At 61.7% G+C, this 22,667-nt stretch overlaps 1 protein-coding gene across 2 annotated transcripts in view; it reads left to right on the top strand.

Annotated features, from left to right (window-relative positions):
* Positions 1-387: 387 nt before the first annotated feature.
* The window catches only part of Slc15a4 (solute carrier family 15 member 4), a 44,608-nt gene continuing 22,328 nt past the window's right edge, over positions 388-22,667 (top strand). Inside the window, exons 1-8 of one of the 2 annotated variants that reach the window (XM_003461270.4) lie at positions 393-1,003; positions 6,590-6,885; positions 10,520-10,688; positions 11,047-11,124; positions 11,441-11,609; positions 15,016-15,171; positions 15,787-15,945; positions 18,629-19,345. In XM_003461270.4, the coding sequence (XP_003461318.2) occupies positions 443-1,003; positions 6,590-6,885; positions 10,520-10,688; positions 11,047-11,124; positions 11,441-11,609; positions 15,016-15,171; positions 15,787-15,945; positions 18,629-18,777 (1,737 nt within the window). In that variant the 5' untranslated portion in view covers positions 393-442 and the 3' untranslated portion in view covers positions 18,778-19,345. Of the gene's footprint in view, positions 1,004-6,589; positions 6,886-10,519; positions 10,689-11,046; positions 11,125-11,440; positions 11,610-15,015; positions 15,172-15,786; positions 15,946-18,628; positions 19,346-22,667 lie in introns of those variants that run through there. The other variant, XM_063225477.1, reaches the window with a different exon arrangement.

Below are 22,667 nucleotides of genomic sequence, written 5' to 3' on the forward strand. Positions count from 1 at the left end.
TGAGTCTCCTACAGCGTGCAGGCCAGGCCCGCGCGGCAGGGCCAGCCGGGTGACCATCAGTGCCAGCCCGAGGCACCGTGCTGCGGGCTCCGGGGAGGCAGGGGAGAGCGGGAAGCAAAGCCAGCCTCAGGGACCCCGCCTGGGGGACAGGCGCGGCCAGAAGCCTCTGGGCGCTCGGCTCCAGTGTCTTTTATCCGATAACCCAGCCGGCGACCCACCGCCGCGGACTCCTCGGCGCTTACTAACCCAGTAAACCAGTCGGCCACCGCATCGGACTTCCGGGGCGGGACCGGAAGTCCCTCTCAGCTGAGCGGCGGTGGGCCCGCCCAATGGGCGGTGCGGAGCCGGACGGGAGGTCTCGCGAGAACATTGCGCGGAGTCTCCCGGGAGTGCGGCCCGCAGCAGTAGCAGTGGCGCTGGCGGTGACGGCAGCGAGCGGCCGATGGATCGCGCGGCGGGCGAGAGGGCGCCGCTGCTGGGCGCGCGGCGGGCGGCGGCCTCGGCGGCCGGGGCGTTCGCCGGGCGGCGGGCGGCCTGCGGCGCCGTGCTGCTGACCGAGCTGCTGGAGCGCGCGGCCTTCTACGGCGTCACGTCGAACCTGGTGCTGTTCCTGAACGGGCCGGTGTTCGGCTGGGAGGGCGCGCAGGCCAGCCAGGCGCTGCTCATCTTCATGGGCCTCACCTACCTGGGCTCGCCCTTCGGCGGCTGGCTGGCCGACGCGCTGCTCGGCCGGGCGCGCGCCATCCTGCTCAGCCTGGCGCTCTACCTGCTGGGCATGCTGGCCTTCCCGCTGCTGGCCGCGCCCGGGTCCCGCGCCGCGCTCTGCGGGCCCCTGCGCCCGGTGCGCGTGCTCAACTGCTCGGCGCCCTACCCGAACGGCACGGCCGCCTGCCCCGACGAGGCCCCGCGCCGCTGTGCGCTCGCTACCTTCGCGGGGCTGGCGCTGGTAGGCCTCGGCGTAGCCACTGTCAAGGCCAACATCACTCCTTTCGGCGCCGACCAGGTGAGCCGCCCCGCCCACCTGGACCTGCACCTGCGCCTGCACCTGGGGGGCTGGCGGCGTGGAGGGGGCTCCGCCTGGTACAGGAGGGATACGGAGCCCTCAGCATCTGGGCACTTCCTTCTAGTTGAAGGAGGAGGCGCTGGATTAGGGACCCCAACACTCTGCGTTTGTGCCTGCCACGCCACCAAACAAGAACGCCTTTGGCCCGGCGACAGCTTCCCTCTGGTGCGGGAGGAAGCCCGCCTCCTAGCATCGCTTCAGGAGGGATAAGGATCCCCCGACACCTGGGCGCTACCTTCTGCTTGTGGGAGTAAGCCCTGGAACAGGTAGACAGGAGCTGTTGAGGGGCCCATCTCCTGGTGGGGTGGGGGAGCCATGTGTCCAGGGATGGTCAGCAGTGGCTGAAGGATAGAAAAAGTTGAAAGTCGCATGCAGCAGAGCTGTTTGGGGGGTGACGAAGAAGGACTGAAATTTTGAGAGCATCCTGGGCAACTTGAGGCGACCTTGTGTCAAGATAAAAAGGGCTGGGAGTGTACCTCAGTACCGGACCGCTGGTCTGATAATGTTGAGCTTCTGGGTCCCCCAGTACTACAAAAACAAGAGTAGTTGAGCCCCCGACATTGCTGGAGCCTCCTGTTGTTTCAGAGATGTTGGGGTTGGTAGAAAGGGCCCCGTGGGGGCCTCCGCTCTGAACCCGCACAGCCAACAGAGGAAGGAGCCATCTCGAGCCTCCCAGGGGAAAGGAAATGGTCAGGTGACTGGGTGCTAAATCAGGTCACTTCCTTTTTTTTTTTTGGTACTGGGAATTGAACTCAGGACCTAATGCTCACCAGGCGGGCACTGTACCACTGAGCCACAGCCCAGGCCCTGCTTCCTGTTTTTTGAGAATTGTGGCAAGAATGGTTTTTACTTCTTAAGAGGTTGGAAGCTAGATTTTTTTTTTTTTTAATTGGTACTGGGGATCAAACTCACCACCTTGTGCTTTGCCACGCAGGCATGTGCTGCTGAGCTATATCCCCAGCCTCAGAAGCTAGATTTAGTGGCAAATGAAAACTTTATGAAATGCAGATTTCAGCCTCCATAAATAAAACTTAATTGGGACGTGGTGGGGCTCTTTGCCAAACCCCTGGACCAGGGCTGCTATCACCCAGCTGTAGCAGAGCCCAAGTGCTTCACAAAACCTAAAATGCAAACTGCTTGCTCCTCGGAGGATTGTGATGCCTGTGGTGGAGTGTGGTTGTGTGGGCCTCGGGGACACAGATCTCATGGGCATCAGCCTTGACTGACCAGAAGGAGGCCTGGCCAAGCGAGGAGGCATGAACACAGATAGGGTACTAGGCGGTGTTGGTGGGCTGCCATGGAACTTACTGTGTAGCCCAGGCTGGCCTCAAACTTGCAGCAATCCTCCTGCCTCTGCCTCCCGAGTGCTGGGATTACCGGGCTGCTCACCATGCCCGGCTTGTTGGTGGGTTTCCTAGGAGCCTGGGGACCCATGGGCATGGCTTCTGTGCTGAGAGCACCAGGCCCAGCTATGCTGCAGGGCTGAGAGCACATTCCATCTCCAGCTTTCAAAGGGCACAGCGCCCATCCAGCTGCCACAGGGCCTGTGCGGTTACTGAGCGCCCTCCTTGACCATTTCCCATGAGTCTCCAGTAAGCCTCACTGTGGTTCCAGGTGCGCAATGTGATTGTGCCCCTCAGTGAAGCCAGCAGGAGAGCTGGTCCTGGGCTCAGGCATTGTGACTGGAGCTCACGCTCTCCGGAGGTCACAGGTCTGTAATTCATTGTCTCCCACCCTGCAGGTGCTGGGGATTGAGCCTAGGGCCCCGTGTGTGCCAGGCACAGACTGACCACTGAGCTCCTTTACCTGCCTGTATTTCTTACAAGAATGAACGACCCAGGAGTGGTTATCTTTATTTGAATGGATCTGACAGAACTTGGGCATTTTTGATCCATAAGTAAATGTGAAGTCGAGACGTGTGCCCTGCCCTAGGGTAACTGGCCTCAGCTCCGATGTCCAAGGCCCGCCCTTGCTGGAAGATGCCAGGGTGACTTGACAGCCAGGTGCCAGGTGCTGTGGGATCGGCTCCCGGGGCATTTCAAAGCCCTTCTCCAGGCACGGGAGATGCTTTGACCGTAGATCTCACATTCTGTGTCTCCTGTTGATGTGACATTTCTCAGATGTGATGGCACCGTGACTCCTTCTTTTTAGGAGTTGGGTGATGCAGTCTGGATGGCAGAGTAAGATGCTGTAACGTATTTTCAAATAGCTTAGCCAAAGTATTTTATATTTTTATCGGAGAAAAAGAAAGCTGGAGACCTAAGTTTGGGGCATACAGGTGCATTTTATGGTTCTCAGAACTTCTGCGTAGAGGGCGAGGAATGAAGTTGGGGCTGTAGGTCAGCTGCTGGAGGTGAGCGCAGACACGGAATGCAGTTACTCAGCTGGGGTGTCAGCACTGGTGAGCCTTGGGAACGTGTGAGTGGGCGCAGGCAGCCTGGCAGGAGCCTCCCTGTGCAGCTCCCTCTGCCTGGAGATGCTCAGACCTGGCCCTGGTGGGTCAGTGGCCGCCCGAGGCCAGGCAGGTGTGAGAGTGACCGCAGACTGGACAGCAGGACCGCTGGCCGCACTTTTCACGGGTCAGTGTTATGCTGTGTAAGCTGTCACCTATAGAAGTCACGGGGCGGAGCTCAGGGCCCTAAGAGCAGGCTTTGCGCTTCATACAGGTCCTGGTGGGCTCCAGGGGACATCCCAGGCCCTCGTGGTCCCTGTCCTCATCCCCAGGTGCTGGCTGTTTGAGGAGCCCTGGGGTGCGGTTGGTTCCTCTCCTCTGGCCCACTCAGCCTTGGGGAATGTGTGTTGCTGGTGTCTGGCGCCCAGAGGCTTCTGAGTGGGAGGCCAGGGTCAGGAGCCAGGACTGCTGGTGGCTTTGGCAGTGGATATTAAAGCCCAGTGGCGTGGGTGACGGGAATCTTGCTTATCCAGTACTTAACCTTCCGCAGAGGTCGTGATCGTTTGTTTGTTGTTGTTGGTACTGGGAATTGAACTCACAGCCCTGTGCCTGCCAGGCGAAGGCTGTGTCGCTGAGCTGTATCCCCTGCCTGGTAACCATTCTTGAAGGGTGGGTCCGGTACTTCTTTTCTCCTTTTTTTTTTTTTTTTTCTTCTTTTTTCCAGTACCGGGGATCGAACTCACCACCGCCTGTTTGCAAGGCAGGTGCTTGTGCCACTGAGCTAAATCCCCAGCCCTTATTTTCTCCTTTTAATTTTTATTTTTATTAGCACAGTGCGTAATGACCGCATTCATCCTGGGGAGTTGGGGTGTATGTATCTGTGTTCTTTGTATGGGCCCCCACCCCCAGGATTTGACATGGTGATCAGAAAGAGGAAAACCGAGATGCAGATAAAGAGAACAAGCAGTGCTGTCTTCCCTAAAGGGGAAAAAACGCACTGTTGTGCACTTGGAGAAATTCTGCAAGTCAGGCAACTATGACTCACCGCGGGCCATCCAGTCCCTCAGCGTTAGCGCTCCGGATCAGTTTCCGGGGTATCATTTGACAGTCACTTGCAGGCTGCTTACCCTCGCTGGGCAGCGGCAGCTGCTCACACGGTGACATAATGGGGCCCACTGGGTGGGGGAGGCGTGTGACGTCCCATCTGGCAGCCAGCGTCCGTCCTCCTGCACAGAATGGCTACTGTGGTCACTCGGGCTGTGAAGTGGTTCTGGTGCAGGGACTGGCAGCCCCGTGAGCCCACCTCCAGGCCCACTCAGGAGAGGGGGCGGGCGGACTCTGAGGGGGCACCGGGCCGGCCTGTGGGCCTGTGCCTCCCCTTCTGCCCTTGGGATGTGTGTGGCGCCGCCCATCAGTGCCCCAGCGTGGAGGCCGGGCTCCGGGAGCACAGGTGTGTCTGGGCTGCCCGCCCCGCTAGGCCTGTCCCCTCCGGATGCTGTCCTCTTCCTGGCGTTTAACTGTGCCTTCGCCGTAGCGCTTCTGTGCTCTCAGCGTTCCTCTGCCCTGCCTGCAGTGCAGCGTGAGCTGTGAGGTGCTGCGGGAGGCCATGGCCCCGTGTGTCAGGGTCCCAGCGCGGCTGGCACTCGCTGAGGCTGAGGACCGTGCTCTGTGCCCACTCGCACGGGGCGGAGGGCACCCTGGGGAGTGCGGTTTATCTCGTGCTCCCCCTTTCAATCCCTGATGATCATGACCCTGTGACTCACTGAAACACAGAAGGAATGTCTACCATTCCAGCTGAAAATGGTACATATTAAGGGCAGTCAGGTTTGGGATTTTTGTCTTTTTGAGACAGACTCTCTGTGCAGTTCAGGCTGGCCTTGAGCTCACTCTGTAGCCCAGGCTGGTCTCGAACTCACAGCAGTGACCCCCCCTGCCTCAGCTTCCCGAGTGCTGGGATTGTAGGCGTGCGGCACCGTGCCTGGATAGGGGCGCTCAGTGTTGACTGTGTGACTTATATACCCTTCCTGTAGTCCTAAAAATAGACCTGGAAGCTCTTTTTCAGGCTGTGTGGCTGCTGCCGGGACGCTCATCGCATGTCGTGAGTGTTGTCTCGGTCCGCTTCAGGCTTGTTGTTTGCAGAGGATTACCTTGGGGTAGAAGCCAGAGTGTCCTGACCCTGACCATTCCAGGGCCGCAGAAGTAGGCAGTCTCTCAGAGGTCCACAGTCAGCCTCCAGCTAGTGAGTCGGCCAAAAAATTCATGAAGTGAAACTCGGTGGAAACGTCTGTGGCTGAGACGGGGCCCATGACAGCAGAGCCTTGATGGAAGGGGTCGCAGGGTATGCCCACCCGGGAGCTCGAGCTGGCCTAACAGGCTGTGGGAAGCAGCCTGGGAGCCTCACCTGCCTTGTGACTCTGCCTGTGTGTGTCCAAGTGCAGGAAGCTGGTGAGTTTTGAGCCTTTTGCAAATCACTGCTCGAGTCTGAGCCCTTCCGAGGATAGCCTTCCCGGGCTAGAAGCAGCCTGCAGGGTTCGCCTGGTGCTCAGCGCCTGTCTGACTCGGCCTAGCGAAGCCTCTCGGGAGCTCCCTGCAGTAGGCACGATGTCGGAGTCTGCTTTGGGGCGAGTCTGCTTGCTGGGTGCCCTTGGGGGTGCAGCGGGGTTGGGTGCGGAGCTGGAGGATCCGTCCTGGAGGACGCGTTCTAAAGCTTCCCGCCAGCACTTGTCAGCCGGAGCTGGTTCCACAGGTCGCTCACAGCGGGCTTCTGGGCCCTCGCTGGGGAGGACACGTGGGGAGGCTCGAGTGTGGGCGTGTGAGTCACCCTGGGTAGTCCAAGGCCCAGGGAAGGTCTGCAGGCTCTGAGGCCGTCTCCGTCTGCAGTCACTTGTGACCGTGTGTCTGGTCTGGGCCTTCAGTGTGCAGAGACACGATTTTACTGTGCTGTGTTTCTTACTCCTCCGCTGACGGCAGCCGTGGGAGTGCATCCCTGTGTGTACCGCCCTGGCCGAGGCCCTGTGGAGGGCTGCACCCAGCTCCCCAGGAGACGGGGCCCCTGAGCCTCAAAGGCAAAAGGAGAAACAATTGCCAAGAAAGACGTTGTGAGACTTCAAGTGTTTCCTTCCCTGTTACCTTAGGTCAAAGATCGCGGACCAGAGGCCACCAGGAGGTTTTTTAACTGGTTTTACTGGAGCATTAACCTGGGAGCCATCCTCTCACTGGGAGGCATTGCCTACGTGCAGCAGAACGTGAGCTTCTTCACCGGCTACCTCATCCCCACCGTGTGTGTGGCTGTGGCCTTCGTGGTCTTCCTCTGTGGCCAGAGCTTTTTCATCTCCAAGCCCCCTGATGGCAGCGCCTTCACGGATGTGTTCAGGATCCTCGCATACTCGTGCTGCTCCCAGGGGCGCCGTGGAATGCGCCCAAGCAGCAGGTAAGTGAGCGCTCTGCTCGCCCAGCACGATGTCGGGGTGCTTGCCAGTTGCTGCGGTTACAGTCCCAGCCCTCCAGCTCCCGAGGCCCAGCTCTGCTGCCCTGAGCCCCCAGAGGCGGCAGCGCCCGCCCGTAGACTCCCGTGCTCCCCGCCCAGCGTCCCCTCCCTGCCAGTGCAGCCTGGGCAGAGCACACAGACAGGAACTGGCTGCACAGGGAAGGAGGCAGGGTGAGCATCTTCCGCGGTGCTGATTTGCAGGGACTGCAATGCTTAGTGAGCCCCGAGCGGCTGCTCGTTGTGTTGGTGCCACGTGTCAGAAGCGCTGCAGGCCCTGCAGGGCCGCAGTCGGCCGGCCACAGGGCTCCGGCATCAGGGAGCCGCTCCTCACCGCACTGCATTCGTGCATTCGTCCAGTTTAGGTTTTTGAGACAGGGTCGCCTGTGTATTCAGGCTGGTTAAGCTTCCTGCATAGCCCAGGCTGCAGTCCTGCCTCAGTCTCCCGAGTGCTGAGATACAGATGTGCCCCACCGCGCTCAGTAAAGGAAGTTCTGTTCTGTTCTGTTGCTTTGCCGAGCTGGGGATTAAACCCTGGCCCGTAGGCGTGCAAGGCTGGTGCTTTGTCACCGAGCTACATCCCAGCTGGCACTGCCTTTAGACACAGGGTCACGGCGGCAGCGCTGCAGGGTGCAGTTTGGAGAATGTGGCCCCCTCTGTGAGGCTCATCCGCCTCGCACAGTTCTGAGACCCGTGATCGCAGAGGTTCGGCACGGACAGCCCTGGGCCTGAGGACCCTCCAAGCCCAGCAGATTGGGTCTCGTGGTCCTGCAGGGTGCCAGTTGATAAACCGAGCCAGAGAGCACAGCAGCTGTTGTTGCTTGTTGACAGACACTTCACACAGACTGAAATCCGTCCCTTTCAGCCACGTGCTGTGACTTAGGACAAATTCAAGCAGTAGTGTCGCCATCAGCGCCCCGCATGGGCATCACGGGCCTTTGGAGGACGGCTCCTCACATGCCTGGGGCAGCCTGGGAGCTCCTGGTGCTGGCTGAGCAGCAGCCGCCCGCCTGGCCACTGTTAATGCCCACCTGCCCTGGGCGGTGCTGTGTGTCCCAGGCCATCTGTGCTCACCTCCCTTGCAGCGACTGTGTCTAGCACCCTGCGTGGTGGATCTGAGCTGTGCCATGGAAGCGCCCTGCTCACCGCCTTTGCTGAGGTGGACACAAGCCCCCTGGTCCCTCTGGGAAGTCTGACAAGTTAACCTTCCTCATGGGCTTGCTGGAAATTCAGGGGATCATGGTGGCCTTCAGACCTGTAATTCAAAGCCGAGTCCTGAGGCCTGTGAAGGACATTCTGAGTTAGTTCCCTGCTCAGCAGCGGACACTGGTGTTTTTGCCAGGGCATCTGTACTGATTAGACCAAAGCAGTGCTCGAGCCTGGATGCATCCTCTGTGGACGCCTGGCCCTTGAGGCCTGCATTTGAGGGGCCATAGACTTGTCCAGGAGAACCCCATCCCTTGTAGCAAGGCTGGACGCTGGTGTTACTTAGAAGCCGGTTTCCCTGCAGATGTGATTTCGGGGTCATCTTGGGCAAAGAAAGAAAAAAGGAGGCCTTGCAGAGCAGCTGTGGCCGGGAGGGGGTCAGAGCAAGGCAGGCAGCGGCCGCTGCTCCTCCCTGTCCTCTTCACACTGCTGAGAGGGACTGGTCTCACGGGACCGCGCTAGGTGGACCAGGCTGTAGCAGGTGCCTGAAATGTGCCCGTCACTGGCAGCTGCTGGGAGCCATGAGGAGCGGCCTCCAGGGCCCGGGGAGGGCACTGCCCGCACCCCCACCGCACGGCTTCCAGTGCAGCCTCAGTTTCCGCTCTGGAGAGTGATGCCATGCTGTGTTAAGGGAGCTGAGGTTTATGGGTTCACTTCATTGTACTGGAGTGGGCAGGGCCGGAAGCGTCTCGAGGCCCGGGCCACTCTGGGCTGAGTCATGAGGTCTGTGGGGACCCCGCCCCGGGACCGAGGCCCTGTGCAGAGCCCTGAGGCACACTCCTGGAGGGGCGGGGGAGAAGTAGCTCTGGTCTCTCTCTGAGGTCTCTGAGTTTGGTTCATGTTGGGCTGCAAAGTAGCAGGTGAGGGTGCACACACCAGTGACCCAGCACTTGGGAGACTGAGGCAGAAGGATCTGCACGAGGTCAAGGCCAGCCTGGGCCACACAGTGAGTTGGAAGTCAGTGTGAGCTACACAGCAGGATCCTGTCTCAAAACAACAGGAACAAAACGTAGCAGCAGGCCAGCGCCATGCGTGAGTGAGGGCGTCCGGGCGCTCCGCAGGTCTCGTGGTCCCATGGCGTTGAGTGGCGGGAGGTCCGGTCCAGCAGTTAGGGCTTTGCGCAAAGCGGGTATGCTGTCAGGCATCGAGTGTTTTGAGGGCAGCGTGCCTGAGATGACCGTGGTGAGGGACGGCCATGTGCGCTAGGCCCTGAGGACTTTAGGTAAGCCTTTTAACAAGGAGGTAGGACTTAAAGAGGTAAATGCTTTCAAGTCAAATGTGAGCGGGGTCTGCGGCCTTCCAGAGTCTTTGCCTCCCCCAGACCCGGCTCGGAGGTGCGGAGACAGCCCCCGCCGTAGCCAGGCAGAGCAGGGGAGCCCCCTGCGCCCCATAAGCCCCTGCTGCCTTGGTTGTAGGTTCTTCACCAAAGTGTGGCTAGCACAGAGCCTTCTCTCTCGGGGTTCAGAGCTAAAATGGCAGCTTTGTGAGATGGGAGGGATCTAAGACTGTGCCCCCACCTGGATGTGCCTCTGCTGGGGTGGCGGGGCTGGGAGGACCCGCTTTGTGGGTCCCCAGCATCTGAGAGGACCCAGCCGGCCAGACTGAGGAGCCGGAGCTGCTGGGAGCCGGGTGTGGGGTGGTGTGTGAACCGCGACCCTGTGGGGCGGTGGCAGGTGCACGGGCAGGGCTGCCCCCCTGAAGCCAGGCTGCCGGATTTGGTCCTGGCTCTCCCTCTGGGCACAGCATATTTCTGCTCCTCTGCCCACCCTCCTGTCCTCTGTGCCATGGACCAGAAAGGCTTTTAGTGCCTCTGGGCTTTGGTCAGGCGACTGGGTGCGTGCCCTGTGGCCTCGGCAAGTTGCCCATTACTTTGCCAGCTGGCCAGCGGCATCCGTTCCTCCAGCCTCCCACACAGAAGGAAGCACAGCTTTCCTGGTACAGTTCCCTTCTGCCCGCACCATGAGCCGGCACCATCGCACCCCACCAGTCGCCACTGGTGTCAGCTTCGATGTCCAAGTGCCCTTCCCCCAGCCCCCAGTCTGGCCTGCTGCAGGGTGCGCAGCCTTAGATGGCACAGACGGCTGGGGTCTACACGGGGGACTGGGGGGTGGTGGCCAGCACTGGCCTCGGGCAGCACCGAGCAGGCTGCAGTAGCCTCCGTGTCCCTTGGTGCTCAGAGGCCGCGCCCCGCTGGCCAGGGAGCCTTCTGTGTCCCTGGGCTGAGTCAGAGCTCGGGCAGCCTCAGGGGTTCACAGCCAGTGAGCGGTGGGAGCCAGGGCCATGAGCTCAGCGAGCTGGTTCCCCCAGACTCGCTTTGATAGCCGAGACCCGTGCGGGGTGAAGAAAACTAACTCGGTCGTTTTGTTTCCCAAAGTGAAGGCCTTGGCGTCTTTCAGCAACCTTCTAAACAAAGTCTGTTTGATTCATGTAAGATGTCTCATGGAGGGCCGTTCACGGAAGACAAAGTGGAAGATGTGAAAGCCCTGGCCAAGGTCGTGCCCGTGTTCTTGGCTCTGATCCCTTACTGGACAGTGTATTTCCAAGTGAGTGGCCTCCCTGTCCTCCGCGAGGTGCGGCGGGCGCCTGGGCTCGGAGCGTTCCCCTGAACCTGAGATCTGTCTTTAGTAGTGGGCTCCGCGGCTGCTGTGCATGCACTGCAGACCTCGGGAACTGAGGCTGGGGTGGGCGTCTGCTGGCTTCCAGGCTCCGCTCTCCCCCTCCGGTCTCCTCTGGTTAGCAGCAGGCGTAGGTCCCGGGCAGAGCTCGCAGTAACCAGATAGTGCCCTGTCCTCTTCCCAACTCGGGCACCGTCTGTCCTGGGGTCCCTGCGGCTCACCAGTCGGGGAGGGGTCCCCTGCTGCTGTCTCGAGGCCCGCTTGACACGACTGCTTTCTGTCCCAGATGCAGACCACATATGTCCTACAGAGTCTGCACTTGAAGATTCCAGAAATCTCAAGCGTTACAACCAACCCGCACACGGTAAGAGCCTTGGCTGGGCCCCCCCGAGGGGAATTAGCCTGGCGCCTCAGTTCATGAGTGCTCAGGGCCTGGTCAGCAGGTGGCCCCTGCCCTCCTGCAGAGCGCACTCTCGGGTTGGTGGTCAGTGTTTCCTGGGGTGTGAGTTAGCATTTCCAGCGGGGTTTACGCCCGTCCCCGTTAAAGCACAGAACAGGTGCACACTCCTGGAGATAAGCCTGCCCACTGCAGCGTCCGGGGTGCTGGGCTCTGTCCCCCAGGACAGGCTTGGGGCGCCCTTGCGGCCTCCTCACTGCCCGCCCCGCCTCACCGCCCGCAGTTCCCCGCGGCCTGGCTCACCATGTTCGACGCGGTGCTCATCCTCCTGCTCATCCCGCTGAAGGACAGGCTAGTGGACCCCATCCTGCGGAGGCATGGCGTGCTGCCGTCCTCGCTGCGGAGGATCGCGGTGGGGATGTTCTTCGTGATGTGCTCCGCCTTCGCGGCGGGTGAGCGGCTTCCCGGCCCTGCGGTGCGCCTGGCGGGGGAGAGGGGTAGGGCGTGGGGCTGCCCCCGGTCGGCTCCATGCTCCCTGCAGAGTGGACACTGCCTCTCTTCACCGCGTCCTCCTTGGCGTCATCCTCTTGGAATGAGCAGAGCTGCCCTGCGGGGCTCGCACGGCAGTGGTCTGTGGGTGCTGGTTCCGTGCGGCTGGGGACCTCGAGAGGTCTGAGAGGGCGGTGCGAGCCGGGGAGTCTGGGAACTAAATGAAGGTGCACCCTGCGGCTCTGGAGCACCCTGAGCGTGGCTTTCACCTGCATCCCCGGGAGAAGAGGGAGGAGATCATGGGGTTCCTCCAGGCCCACACAGGTCTCCCTGCCACCTGGAGGAAGCCAATTCCTGTGCACCCGGGCACCCTGAGGGGAATTAGCTTTTTGAGAAGCTTCCTTCTGCTTTCATTATTCTTACCTTCTGAAATACTTACCTTTTGCTGATAAAGCTGCAGTATTACTGGGGATGGTGGAGCACACCTGTCATTGCAGTACTTTGGGAAGCTGAGGCAGGAGGATCTCGAGTTTGAGCCTTCCCAGGGCAATTCAGTGGCTTAGTGAGACCCAGCCTCAATATGCCGAAAGGGCTGGGGCTGCAGCTCGGGGGAGGGCCGAGTTCAGTCCTCAGTGGCCCTTGGAGGTCACTGAAGCACAGAGTGCTCGGTGGCTGCTGCCGAACCCACACACAAGGTCTGCGGTGCTCGGTGCCGGTGGGTGTGGAGGGCGCTGCTGGGCAGGGCGCACTCGGCTGAGGACACAGGTCCCTGATGAGGAAGCCCAGTGCCTTAGAAGGCCGCCCGTGGGCTCCGGTCAGATCAGTAGCTGAGCCAGGTACGTGGCCCTGGGCCGATCCGTGCTGGCCTGTAACCCGCCCCTGCCCGGCGCTGTGCAGCCAGGGGAACGGGCAGGAGCCCTGGGCACTGGGTCCCAGCGGGGCTGGGCTCTGCGGTGTCCCTCGCTGGTCCTCCTGGCACGGGCGTCCCTTTCTCTCTCAGCTGCTTCCCTCGGTTTCCTCTGTGGCCGCCCTGGGAGACCCTCTCCCACCCCCAGATTCTCTGTGGGGATCAAGGGCACAGGAGTGGCGCTGAGGTGCCCTGGGCTTCCAGAGTGCTAGCAGAGGGGGCTGGGGGGGTCACAGGAGGACGCCGGGCAGAGACGGAGGACGCTGGGCGTGTGTCCCGGTTGGCCTTGCCATGTGGCCCCAGCCAGCGAGGAGCCCAGCTCACCCCAGCTTGAGGAGTGGCAGTAGTCTGTGGCTAGCTTAGAGTGTCTGCCAGAGCTGCTGGCTGTTTCGGGGTGGGGGCACGGGGCTCCCTGCCACCATGGCTCAGCCGGCTTTGAGCTCACCCCAGCCCAGGCTGATGTCGCCTTTGTGGCACCCCTCTGGTCTCAGCAGCCTCGCCCGCCTTGGTCAGCAGCACTCCCGCTCAGGGCCCCGGAGGGGCAGTCCTGGGCCGAAGGGCGGTCAGGACTGGAGGGCGCCAATGCCTCTCCCCGCCCCGACGCAGACCCGGGCGCAGGGGTCCTCGGATGGGCCGAAGGAGAGGGCCAGGTTGGCGAGCTGTCGGTTTCCTCCTGGAGCTGTGTGCCGGATTCATCTCCTCTGGGGACCTTTGCTGAGCCTCATTTCCGGCGCTGGCCGAGTTTCTTTCCTACCTTTGTGTGCACTGGTTTATTTTATATATTTTGGATTTGCTCTGGTGGTGTTTTGTGAAATGAGGTGCAGCGGTTCCCCTTGGTCTCAGGTGCTCCTCCTTTTCTGTCTTCACGGTCGATGTGGCCCTCTGCCCCTGCCCAGGTGACAGTGTTGGCTAGGACTTCTAGAACTCTCTCCCCTGCTGGTGTCCCGCCTACCTAGCGGCCGCCCAGCTGGTGCTGCTGTGTGGCACAGGCTGTGGTGAGGCTGGCGCCTGGCCCTGCCCCGTGCTCCCCGAGTGTCAGCAGGAGCAGTGCTGGACTCGATAAATGGACACCCACACACTGGGCTGCAGGCCCCCTGAGGCTGGGTCTCGGGTCAGCGTCCCCAGCGAGTGGGGCAGCGCTGGCCTCCTCTGGGGGCGCCGCAGGCCCAGGCCCCAGGTTTGCTTGGAAGTGGTCCCTGTCTCCCTGAGACTCGTCTGTTTATGGCGTTTTTACTTTTTCTTCAGTTTTGTGGGGGTTTTGTTTCCTCAAGTCACTTGCTATGTTTTTAAAACCATTTAAATGATTTTTCTTGAGTCCTAAGAAAGTGCATTAGCGTGAACGTAGAAACAGTCTAAAGTCATGTCTCCCTCATTTCCAGATTCACATTTGAAACTTCATTGTTCCCCAGAGTTGTGTGTTGTGTGGTCTCTGTGGAAGCCTCACTTGAATTATCAGTGTGTTTTCTTTCTCTTTTTTTTGTCTTTTTTGAGACAGGGTCTCCCTATGCAGTGCAGGCTGGCCTTGAGCTCACTCTGTAGCCCAGGCTGGTCCCAAGCTGGTCTCAAACTCTCAACCATCCTCCCGCCTCAGCCTCCCGAGTGCTGGGATTGCAGGCGTGAGTCACCACGCCTGGTGAACTTGTGGTATTTTTTTCCCCTGGTACTGGGGATGGAACTCACAACCATGTGCTTGCAAGGCGGGCGCTTCTGCCGCTCAGCTGAATCCCCAGCCCCTGTTTTCTTTCTGAAGGCACTGACAGTTTGTGAGCTGTTGCTAACAGGAGAACTGAGATACTCGTAGCGCCTGGCGTCTCCTTCATGGTCTTTCCCATCTGTGGAGTTAAGGTCTTCGTCTGCTCCCCGTTCTCCCGTCTCCCGGGGCAGGGTGCCCAGTGCTGACACTCACTGTGTGGCATGTATTCTTCACTACTGTGTGCACTTTTCTATGAAAATGGAAATTCGATTTTGATCTGAAATTAGTGTCAGAATTTCATTTGCCGCGGCTGTCGCTCACACTGGGGTTCATGCTGGCCACGTGCTGGGGAGCGTCAGGGCGCTGACGTGGCTTTGTTGATTCCCCTCTGCGTGTGGTCGCTGGGGGAGCCGAGGGAGAGGGTTAATGCCCCACCCTGCTGCTCTCCAGCGCTCGGCTGCCCCTCCCAGAGCTGGCCAGCCCCCCTCACTCAGCAGGTCCCCCTCAGGGTGGGCGGTGGCGGGGGTGCTGAAGGAGGCCTGGCACTGCAGGCGCGGGGTGAGTAGGTTAGGGAGTAGGTTAGACTCACAGGTGTTTCCTGTGAGTCGGAGGGGTCTGCAGGAAGCCCCTGGCACAGCCAGAGGTGCTCTGCTCGGGCGTCACCCTCGCCCGCTTCAGGGGCACCCACAGACACAGAAGGGCAGGCTCCTGGCGTCTGGCTGGGTTGGAAACATTACTGAGCGCTGTCCTCACTGCCCACGAATTCCAGGAATCTTGGAAAGCAAAAGGCTGGACCTGGTGAAAGAGAAAACCATCAACCAGACCATCGGCCACGTGGTTTACCACGCCGCGGACCTGCCCATCTGGTGGCAGGTGCCCCAGTACGTGCTCATCGGCATCAGCGAGATATTCGCCAGCATCGCGGGTGAGCAGCCCGGGAGCGGGCGGCCGCCTCGGTTGCCCGTGGCTTTGTGGGTGTGCACGGTGCTGTGGCGGGAGGTTTTGATTTCAGGGCTCCCAGACATGGCTCAGGAGCCACGGGCAGCCAGTGGCCCCAGTGTCTGCGCCAGGCCGGCCTCCTTGCCACGCCTGGCGCCCCGGGCCGCTCCTGGCTTCTCGTGGGCAGGTGTGAGATTTGGAGCCTGGCGTGGTGTGGACAGGCGGGGCGGCCGCCGGGGCGAGAGGGATGGGGAGTGAGGGGGAGGGGGGGCCCAGCCCTGAGGACCTCAGGTGCCCCGGTGGCCGGTGTGGGGCCCTCGCTGGGGTGAGTGTCCGTGTCTTAGGGCTCCGCGATGCACGAGGAGCCGACCCAACAGTTTGCAGTGAATGTTTGCCTTGGGCACAGAGCTCCTGGGCTTTCCCACCTAGCCTGTGCACCTGGTTTTCAAAATCGAGTTCCTGGGGAGGAAAGGGGACTGGGTGTTCTTAACGGACTCCCAGAGCAGCCTGGCAGCCCTGGGCTCCGGCCAGGGCAGCGGGGCCCGGCCTCGAGGGCCAGGAGCGCCGGCCCTGCCGCCCAGCGAGCTCCCTCTCCCCGCAGGGCTGGAGTTTGCGTACTCGGCCGCCCCCAAGTCCATGCAGAGCGCCATCATGGGCCTGTTCTTCTTCTTCTCGGGCGTCGGGTCCTTCGTGGGCTCGGGGCTGCTGGCACTGGTGTCTGTCAAGGCCATCGGATGGATGAGCAGCCACACGGACTTCGGTAAGGCCGGGCCCGAGTTGTGGGGCAGTGGGCGGGGCGCTGTGCCCTGTGCAGGGAGAGCTGTCCTGGGCGGGTCCTCCCTTGGTTCACTTGCCTTTCCCGAGTGCCAACAGTAAGAGGACAGGGACGGAGCCGCACAACCGGCTTTAATCAGCAGACCACGCCCGATGGGTCCCGGGCGCTGTGGTCAGTGCTGTGCAGCCTCTTGGGTGCTGAGCGGAGTCACGCAGAGCTCGGGAGCGTCGCTGTCTCCAGACTGACGCTGGCTCTGTTTTCTGTTGTTGCTGTTTGGTTCTGTCCTTGTGTTGTCATTGCTGTAGTTGTTGTTTTGGTATTTTATGGGTCTCACTCTGCACACTTCGCTGGCCTCAGAGTCTTGGCAGTCCGGGTTTCAGGCGTGCGCCGCCCGCCCTTCGGTGGCAGCTTCTTGCAGACCCGAAGATGAGGATGGCTTCCCCTGGTGTGCGACCTGGGAGCACAGCCCCGCTGGGTTTGCAGGCTCTGCCTGCAGCCTTAGTCACGGCTGGGAGGGCCTGGCCCCTCAGGGAAGTGTGCTACAGGCTTAGCCCTTTCTCCAGGCGCTGGGCTTCCCAGCTCCCTTCTGTGGCTGAGTTAGGACTGCGTACTCGGGCGCCACGGCCTGCAGCGGCTTGGTGTGGTGATGCCCAGAAGCCTGGCCACTGCTGCCCTCCATGCTGGGCTCTGCAGTTGTGCACAGGCGCTGGGCCAGGGCTTGTGAGGAGTGCACAGATCGCACTGTGGGGGCCCTGCCAGTCCAGGGCAGAGCCAGGGGCATTGCCCTGCATGGGACGGACAGCTGCTGGCAGAGGCTGCTCCCCACAGAGCTGCACCCCTCACGACACAAAAGGCTCCGCCTTGTCCTCTGTTCCCCAGTCCGACGCTTGGCAGGGTGTTTGCTGTTTTGCCACAGCCCTGACTTAGTTTGAGTTAGTCTCTGCCATCCTGTGTTGGCACTGGCCGCTGTGGGCTCCTCCTCCAGCGTCTGTGCCCCCTGGGCCCTGAAATTTGGCACCCACCAGCTCGGGGCCTCTGGGCTGAAGTGACCAGGCCTCGGGAGAGCAGGGCGGAGCGGCCCACGCTCCACAAGGGTCTCTGGCAGCCATGGGAGGAGCAGCGGCTTCACGCCAGCCTTTGCAAGAGCCAGCTACAAGGGCACGGGCAGTCACTGTGCGGCTGCAGGCCGAGGGCCCGAGGAAGAGGCGCAGCTTGGTGTTACAGTGGTTGCTTTGCCCGCCTCCCCTGGAGCTCTGTCTTCATGGTTGAAGCTGGCAGCAACACTCCTGCTGCTGAGCGCCGTGGTCTTGAGCGAGTGGCTCTGTGGGCTCCAGGCCCCGCCTGCCTCTCCCCTGGGGGCAGGGGGAGGCGGCCACCTCCTCCTGTCCTTCCTTGGTTCTCTTCCCGTGGCCTTCAGTTCTCACGCCAGACCCTTCCAGGCCTTGGGGACCCCGGGACCTTCAGGTTAGGGTTTCCCCGCCTTGTCTCCCAGAGTGGCTGTGCCCCTGGGTATGCACGGCAGTTCTCGGGGTGATCCTTTCTCGCTTCTCACCTCTCTGTCTTCCTGGAAAAGCGCTTCAGCAGAGTTTAGACAGCTTGGAAAAGGCGGGGGTCCTGCTGCAGGCCAGGGCCGCACTTAGAGCTGGACCAGCCTGGGAGCCAGGCAGGGCTGGGAGCCTGGGGGCAGGGTGCATTCCCCAGTGAACACAGGAAGTGGGGGTCAGGGAGTCCCTGGAAGGCCTCGGGGAGCAGAGTGGCTTCCTCCGCACCACACTCACCTCTGCTCCGGGTGCCCCACTTCTGTCCCCATTTTGCTCAGGAGGTGCCAACACTGGCCTGGCTGGTGCCAGGGGTGAAGGGCGTCACCCTGCTCTTGTCCTGCTTGTTTGCCTGCCATCCCTGGTGTCCAAGCACTGGGCTGTGGGATCCCCTGGGGGAGGAGCTGGTTTGCAGGACTCTGCCCAGGCCACGTGGCGCCCCTGGCTGGGCTCAAAGCCCAAAGGTACCCACTGCTCTGCCTCCTTGTCCACCCTGCCAGGCTTCTGGGAGCTGGGCCCTGAAGGGATGGAGCCGAGCATGCAGGGACAGTGAGTGTGTGGCCTTGGCTGCATGTGGGTGTGAGGTGCTGGAGCGCAGGCTCGTGGCCCTGGGTGTCTGGGTCCTGCCCGGGCACGTGGCTTCAAGGGCTTCCAGCCCTGCCCTGGTGCCAGCCGTGGTGTGGAGGGAGAGGCTGGCGGGTCTCTCAGCCTGGTCACACAGGTTGTCCCCACCCTGCTTCCAGCCTCACACCCTGTGCAGGCGGTGCCGTGACCCTGGGAAGCTGCTGTAGGCCGGTCATGGGACCACACCCGAGGGCAAGGCAGGCGGTGAGGGCAGCCTGGCACTGCTGTCTGGCACTGCTCCACCGGCAGGACAGGGCAGGGCGGCCTGCAGCCCGCCCCTCAGCTCTGTCTGGAAGGACAGACTTGCACACGGGCTTACCTACGCAGTGTCCTCCTGCCCCCGCCTTCCCGGCCGCCCCATCGCTCCGTGAGCCCTGGCCAGCACGCTCCCATCGGCTCTTGCCGTGTCGTCCCTGAGCCCAGGGCGTGGCTCCCTCGCTCCGGCGCGGCCTTCTCCGGGGTGGCCGGGGCAGTGCGGCCTCACCTCGCTGCCTGCCTGCTCCCAGGTAACATCAACGGCTGCTACCTCAACTACTACTTCTTCCTGCTGGCCGCCATCCAGGGAGCCACCCTCCTGCTCTTCCTCATCGTGTCCGTGCGCTACGACCGGCAGCGGGCGCGCGGGGACGGCGCGGCCCCCAGCGCCAGGGCCTGACCGCCCAGCCGGCGGATGGACTCGCCAGTGGCCGCCCCGGCCGGTGCCTTCCTGTGGGCCGCAGGGCCCGAGGCCTGAGGCTGCTCCTGTCGTCACCTACGGCGGAGGGGGCTAGGGGCTGCTTCCCCCCAAGCCAGAGAACCCGCTTCTGCCACGAATGACAAGGCCACACCAAGAGGGGCCTCCCCCATGCGCGCACTGGTCATGCCAGGGGCTCGTGCGGGGGTCGTTGATGGCTGCTCCCAAGCCCAGGTGTCCCTGCCAGACCTGTGACCATGACTGCGTGGCACCAGCGTCTGTCTGCTTTTTCTGAGGCGGCAGATGTGGTTTCCCTGCAGAGAGAGCTGCATCCCTGGGGATTCCTTAGCGAAGGAGGCCTCCATCAGCCGAGCCTCGGGGTCCCCTGCTGTCCCCCATGGGCATCGCGAGGCGAAGCTGTGAACTTGCTGCCGGGCGGTGCTGTCAGTGACCGTCGGGCTATGAGTTTGTAACTGGACTGTTCTGTGTTTGTTGCTGTGTTTTTGGTAATGTTTTTATTATAAAAGCATCTCAGATGTCACGCCCAGAACCAGTTTCCTGAGCGATTTGTCCCCTTCTGTCGTTGGCTCAGCATTGACACACGCACTGCATGAGGTGTCTGCACTTTCCTCATGGGGTCACAGGCCCCCAGTTGGGGAGTCTTGGAGGAGGCCTGGCTCCTGCCTGCATCCTGGTGTTCAGGCTGGGTTCTGACGCGTTCTGTAGCCTGAGCACCCGCCAGAAAGGAGGCCCTTCCCCAAAAGCTGCCCAGAAACCTGGAGCCTCCACACGGGGTGTGAATGCAGGTGCTGCACGAGCACTCCAGAGTTCCCTGTGGGGGGCCGAAAAGCCTGCCCCGGGGGCTGCTCAGCCTCTAGCCCCGTGTGCCGAGTCTCAGGTGTCAGCCCGTGCTGCCTGAACCCTAGGGCTGCTGCGGAGGGAGTTCACAGTCACCCGCAGGACCCACCCCGGCCCTGCAGTCTGCCTCCCTGGGCACCCGGCGTGGTGCAGGGGTGTCATCGGAGAGTCACTTGAGAGACTGGCGGGAGGCCAGTGTCAGCTGAGCCCTCCTGCCGGGACTCTGGAGAACCATTCCTCCACGGGCGGGCATGGGCCTTGGTGACAGAGGTGTCTCTGCCCTAATGAGACCACTTTTGGGGGCTCCCAGTTTCCAGGGGCACTGGTGGGGAAGCGGCTGGAGGTGAGGTGACCCCACTGGCCTCTGTAGCACCAATGCGGGGTGGGGTCCCTGGAGGCGCCCCACAGACCCAGCTGCCCTCCTCTGCTCCCGTCCCCAGCTCTGTCCTGTGCATCTTCCTTGGGGCTCTTCCCCAGGCCTTTGCAGCGACCTTTATGGAGCAGGGTGGACTAATCGAGGGGCTCCCCTGCCCTCAGGGGGCTGCGGGAGCCGTGAGTCATGATCCTGAATCTGACCCCGCCTGGGGGACGGACGGGGCCCAGGCAGGTCCCAGCTCGCTCTGGAGGTGGCCTGCAGGTTGCTCATGTCACACGAGTGACAGCTCATCAGCTGGCACCTGCCGCCCAGTGGGTGTGAGTGCCCTTCACGGTGGTGCCCCAAGTGCGGTCAGTAGAGAGCAGCCTCACGCTCTCCTCAGCCAGCCAGCCAAGATGGAGTGACCAGGTCCACCAGCAGCTGAACAGACACCCAAGAAACACAGAAAACCCCCTACTGCTGGGGGCTATTTTAGATTTGCCTGTCCTCAAGCTCTTGGTGTGGCCGTGGGGTGCCCAGAGAACTGGGTGGTGAGCTCCATGGCGGCCCGCTGACCCCTTAGTGGATATCCCCAAGCTCTTGGTGTGGCCGGGGGGTGCCCAGAGAACTGGGTGGTGAGCTCCGTGGCGGCCCGCTGACCCCTTAGTGGATATCCCCAAGCTCTTGGTGTGGCCGTGGGGTGCCCAGAGAAATGGGTGGTGAGCTCCATGGTGGCCTGCTGACCCCTTAGTGGATATCCCCAATCTCTTGGTGTGGCTGTGGGGTGCCCAGAGAACTGGGTGGTGAGCTCCATGGCGGCCTGCTGACCCCTTAGTGGAAGGTGGTCAGACGCAGCTCTGTCTGCCCCGTGTCGTGACTGCAGCAGAGCAGTGGGGTCCCTTGCTGGGACACAGGCCCTGACACCCGTGATTTGAAGGACAGGAGGTGTATTTGGCTCAGGGCTTCAGGGGATGCAGTACAGGCCAGACTGCTTCACAGCAGGTGTCACGATGCAGGGCGCAGGGGCCCAGAGCTGCTCAGTTCCTGGTGCCCGAAGCAGAGCAGGGGACAGCGCCAGCCAGGGGTGGGCCAGGGAGCGGTGCGGTACCCAGCCAGGCTGCAGTGAGCCCACACCCACTCAGAGGTGTGCCTTCCCAGTCCTTCGGGCATTGCTCAAACCGATCAGGCCGACATGGAGATGACCAACCCAGAGCCGCTCCACGCGGCACCTCGGCAGGCACTCTGATCCTGGTGTCAGGTGGGCCATGGGTGGGTGGTCAGGACAGTTGAGCAGGCTCCGTTCCCGGTCCTTGCTGGGGCCGCTGCCCGCTCCCCACCAGGGCTGTGGGGCAGCACTGGTCACAGCGGCAGCTCCCCGGCCCGTGGGAGACTGAGCGCTGTCCTAAAGAATGGATGTGCCCAGCCTGCCAGGTGATTCCTCTTGGTGCAGAACATTCCACTGCTTGCAAATCGAAGCACATTGAAGAGCAAAGAGCTGTAATAACCCAGAATTGCTGTGTGCTACAATACGAGTCGCTGTTATTAAAACAGGCTGAAGATTTTATGGGGCTTTTCAGGTAGAACAGAGTCCCTTTAGCGGATCTGTTAAAGTGTTCTCCTGACACTCTTTCCAAACTAGGATCTTTTAGAGCAAGTCAGGTGTAAGAAGTGCCATGTCGGGTTAAACACGGGAAAAGCGAGGGTCAGAGTGCATCCGTGAGAACCGGACAGTGAGTCCCAGCGTGAAGGGCTGGCCCTGGCTGACTTCCAGGCCGCCAATGCCCAGGATGGATAACGCCGCTTGGAGAGGAAGCAGCCCGGGCCGGGACCGTGCTCCCGCTGTCCACCCAGAGCTGCAGGCTTGGGGCTGGTGAGCCAGCCATGGCTGAGCCCAGACTGAAACCCAGTCCTGCTGGTGTGACCGCTGCTTCCTGGTGGCGCCAGCCACCATGTGTGAGGTCCCTGCACTTTCCCAGAGCGGTCGTGAGTAAAGTCCCGCCTGAAAATAAAACCGTGAGCTGTGTGTTTATTTTTCCCTGGGGCTTCCCCAAAGCCCTGACCCGAGGTGCTTCCCAGCACCCATCCTCCCAAGGGGATTTCTGTTTGTGTGGTTACTGTCACCGGAGATACCAACCCGAGTGCCCTGTGGGCTGCAGGGTCTCCTGCGAAGTGGGTTCCTTTTCAGGACCAGAGGAGCTGACTTTCCCAGAACTGCTGCCTGTGCCTTAGTCTGCAGCCCAGCTGGGCCTGGAGACACCGTGCTGCCCAGCCTGGCAAGGGGACACCCAGAGAGGCCACCCCAGGAAAGGCCCCGAGGAAAGCGTGGGGACCTCTCCTGAGCTGGGGTGCATGTGCAGAGCTGGGTACCCCAGCCGCAGCAGCCACGTCGCATGGGGTGGGGACCTCTGGCAGGGAGCAGGGTGCCGCACGGGGGTCAGTAGCGTCCTCCCAAGACTCCTGTCACCCAGAAACAGTAAGGAACCAAGTGAAACAGAGGAGTCACGATGAAATGGGGCCCGCCTGGCTTAAGCTGTGGCCCTAATCCGATCCTCGTGACCAGGGCCTTAAACAGTGGCAGACAGAGCAGGAGAAGGTGGAGCAGAGGTGACAGGGACCCTGGGCGGCACCTGCGGCTGGGGCCACAGCCCGGTGCAGAGGG

The sequence above is a fragment of the Cavia porcellus genome, unplaced genomic scaffold (assembly GCF_034190915.1).
Source record: "Cavia porcellus strain 051 isolate PalLab524CR breed Dunkin Hartley unplaced genomic scaffold, mCavPor4.1 scaffold_16, whole genome shotgun sequence".
Lineage (NCBI taxonomy): Eukaryota > Metazoa > Chordata > Mammalia > Rodentia > Caviidae > Cavia > Cavia porcellus.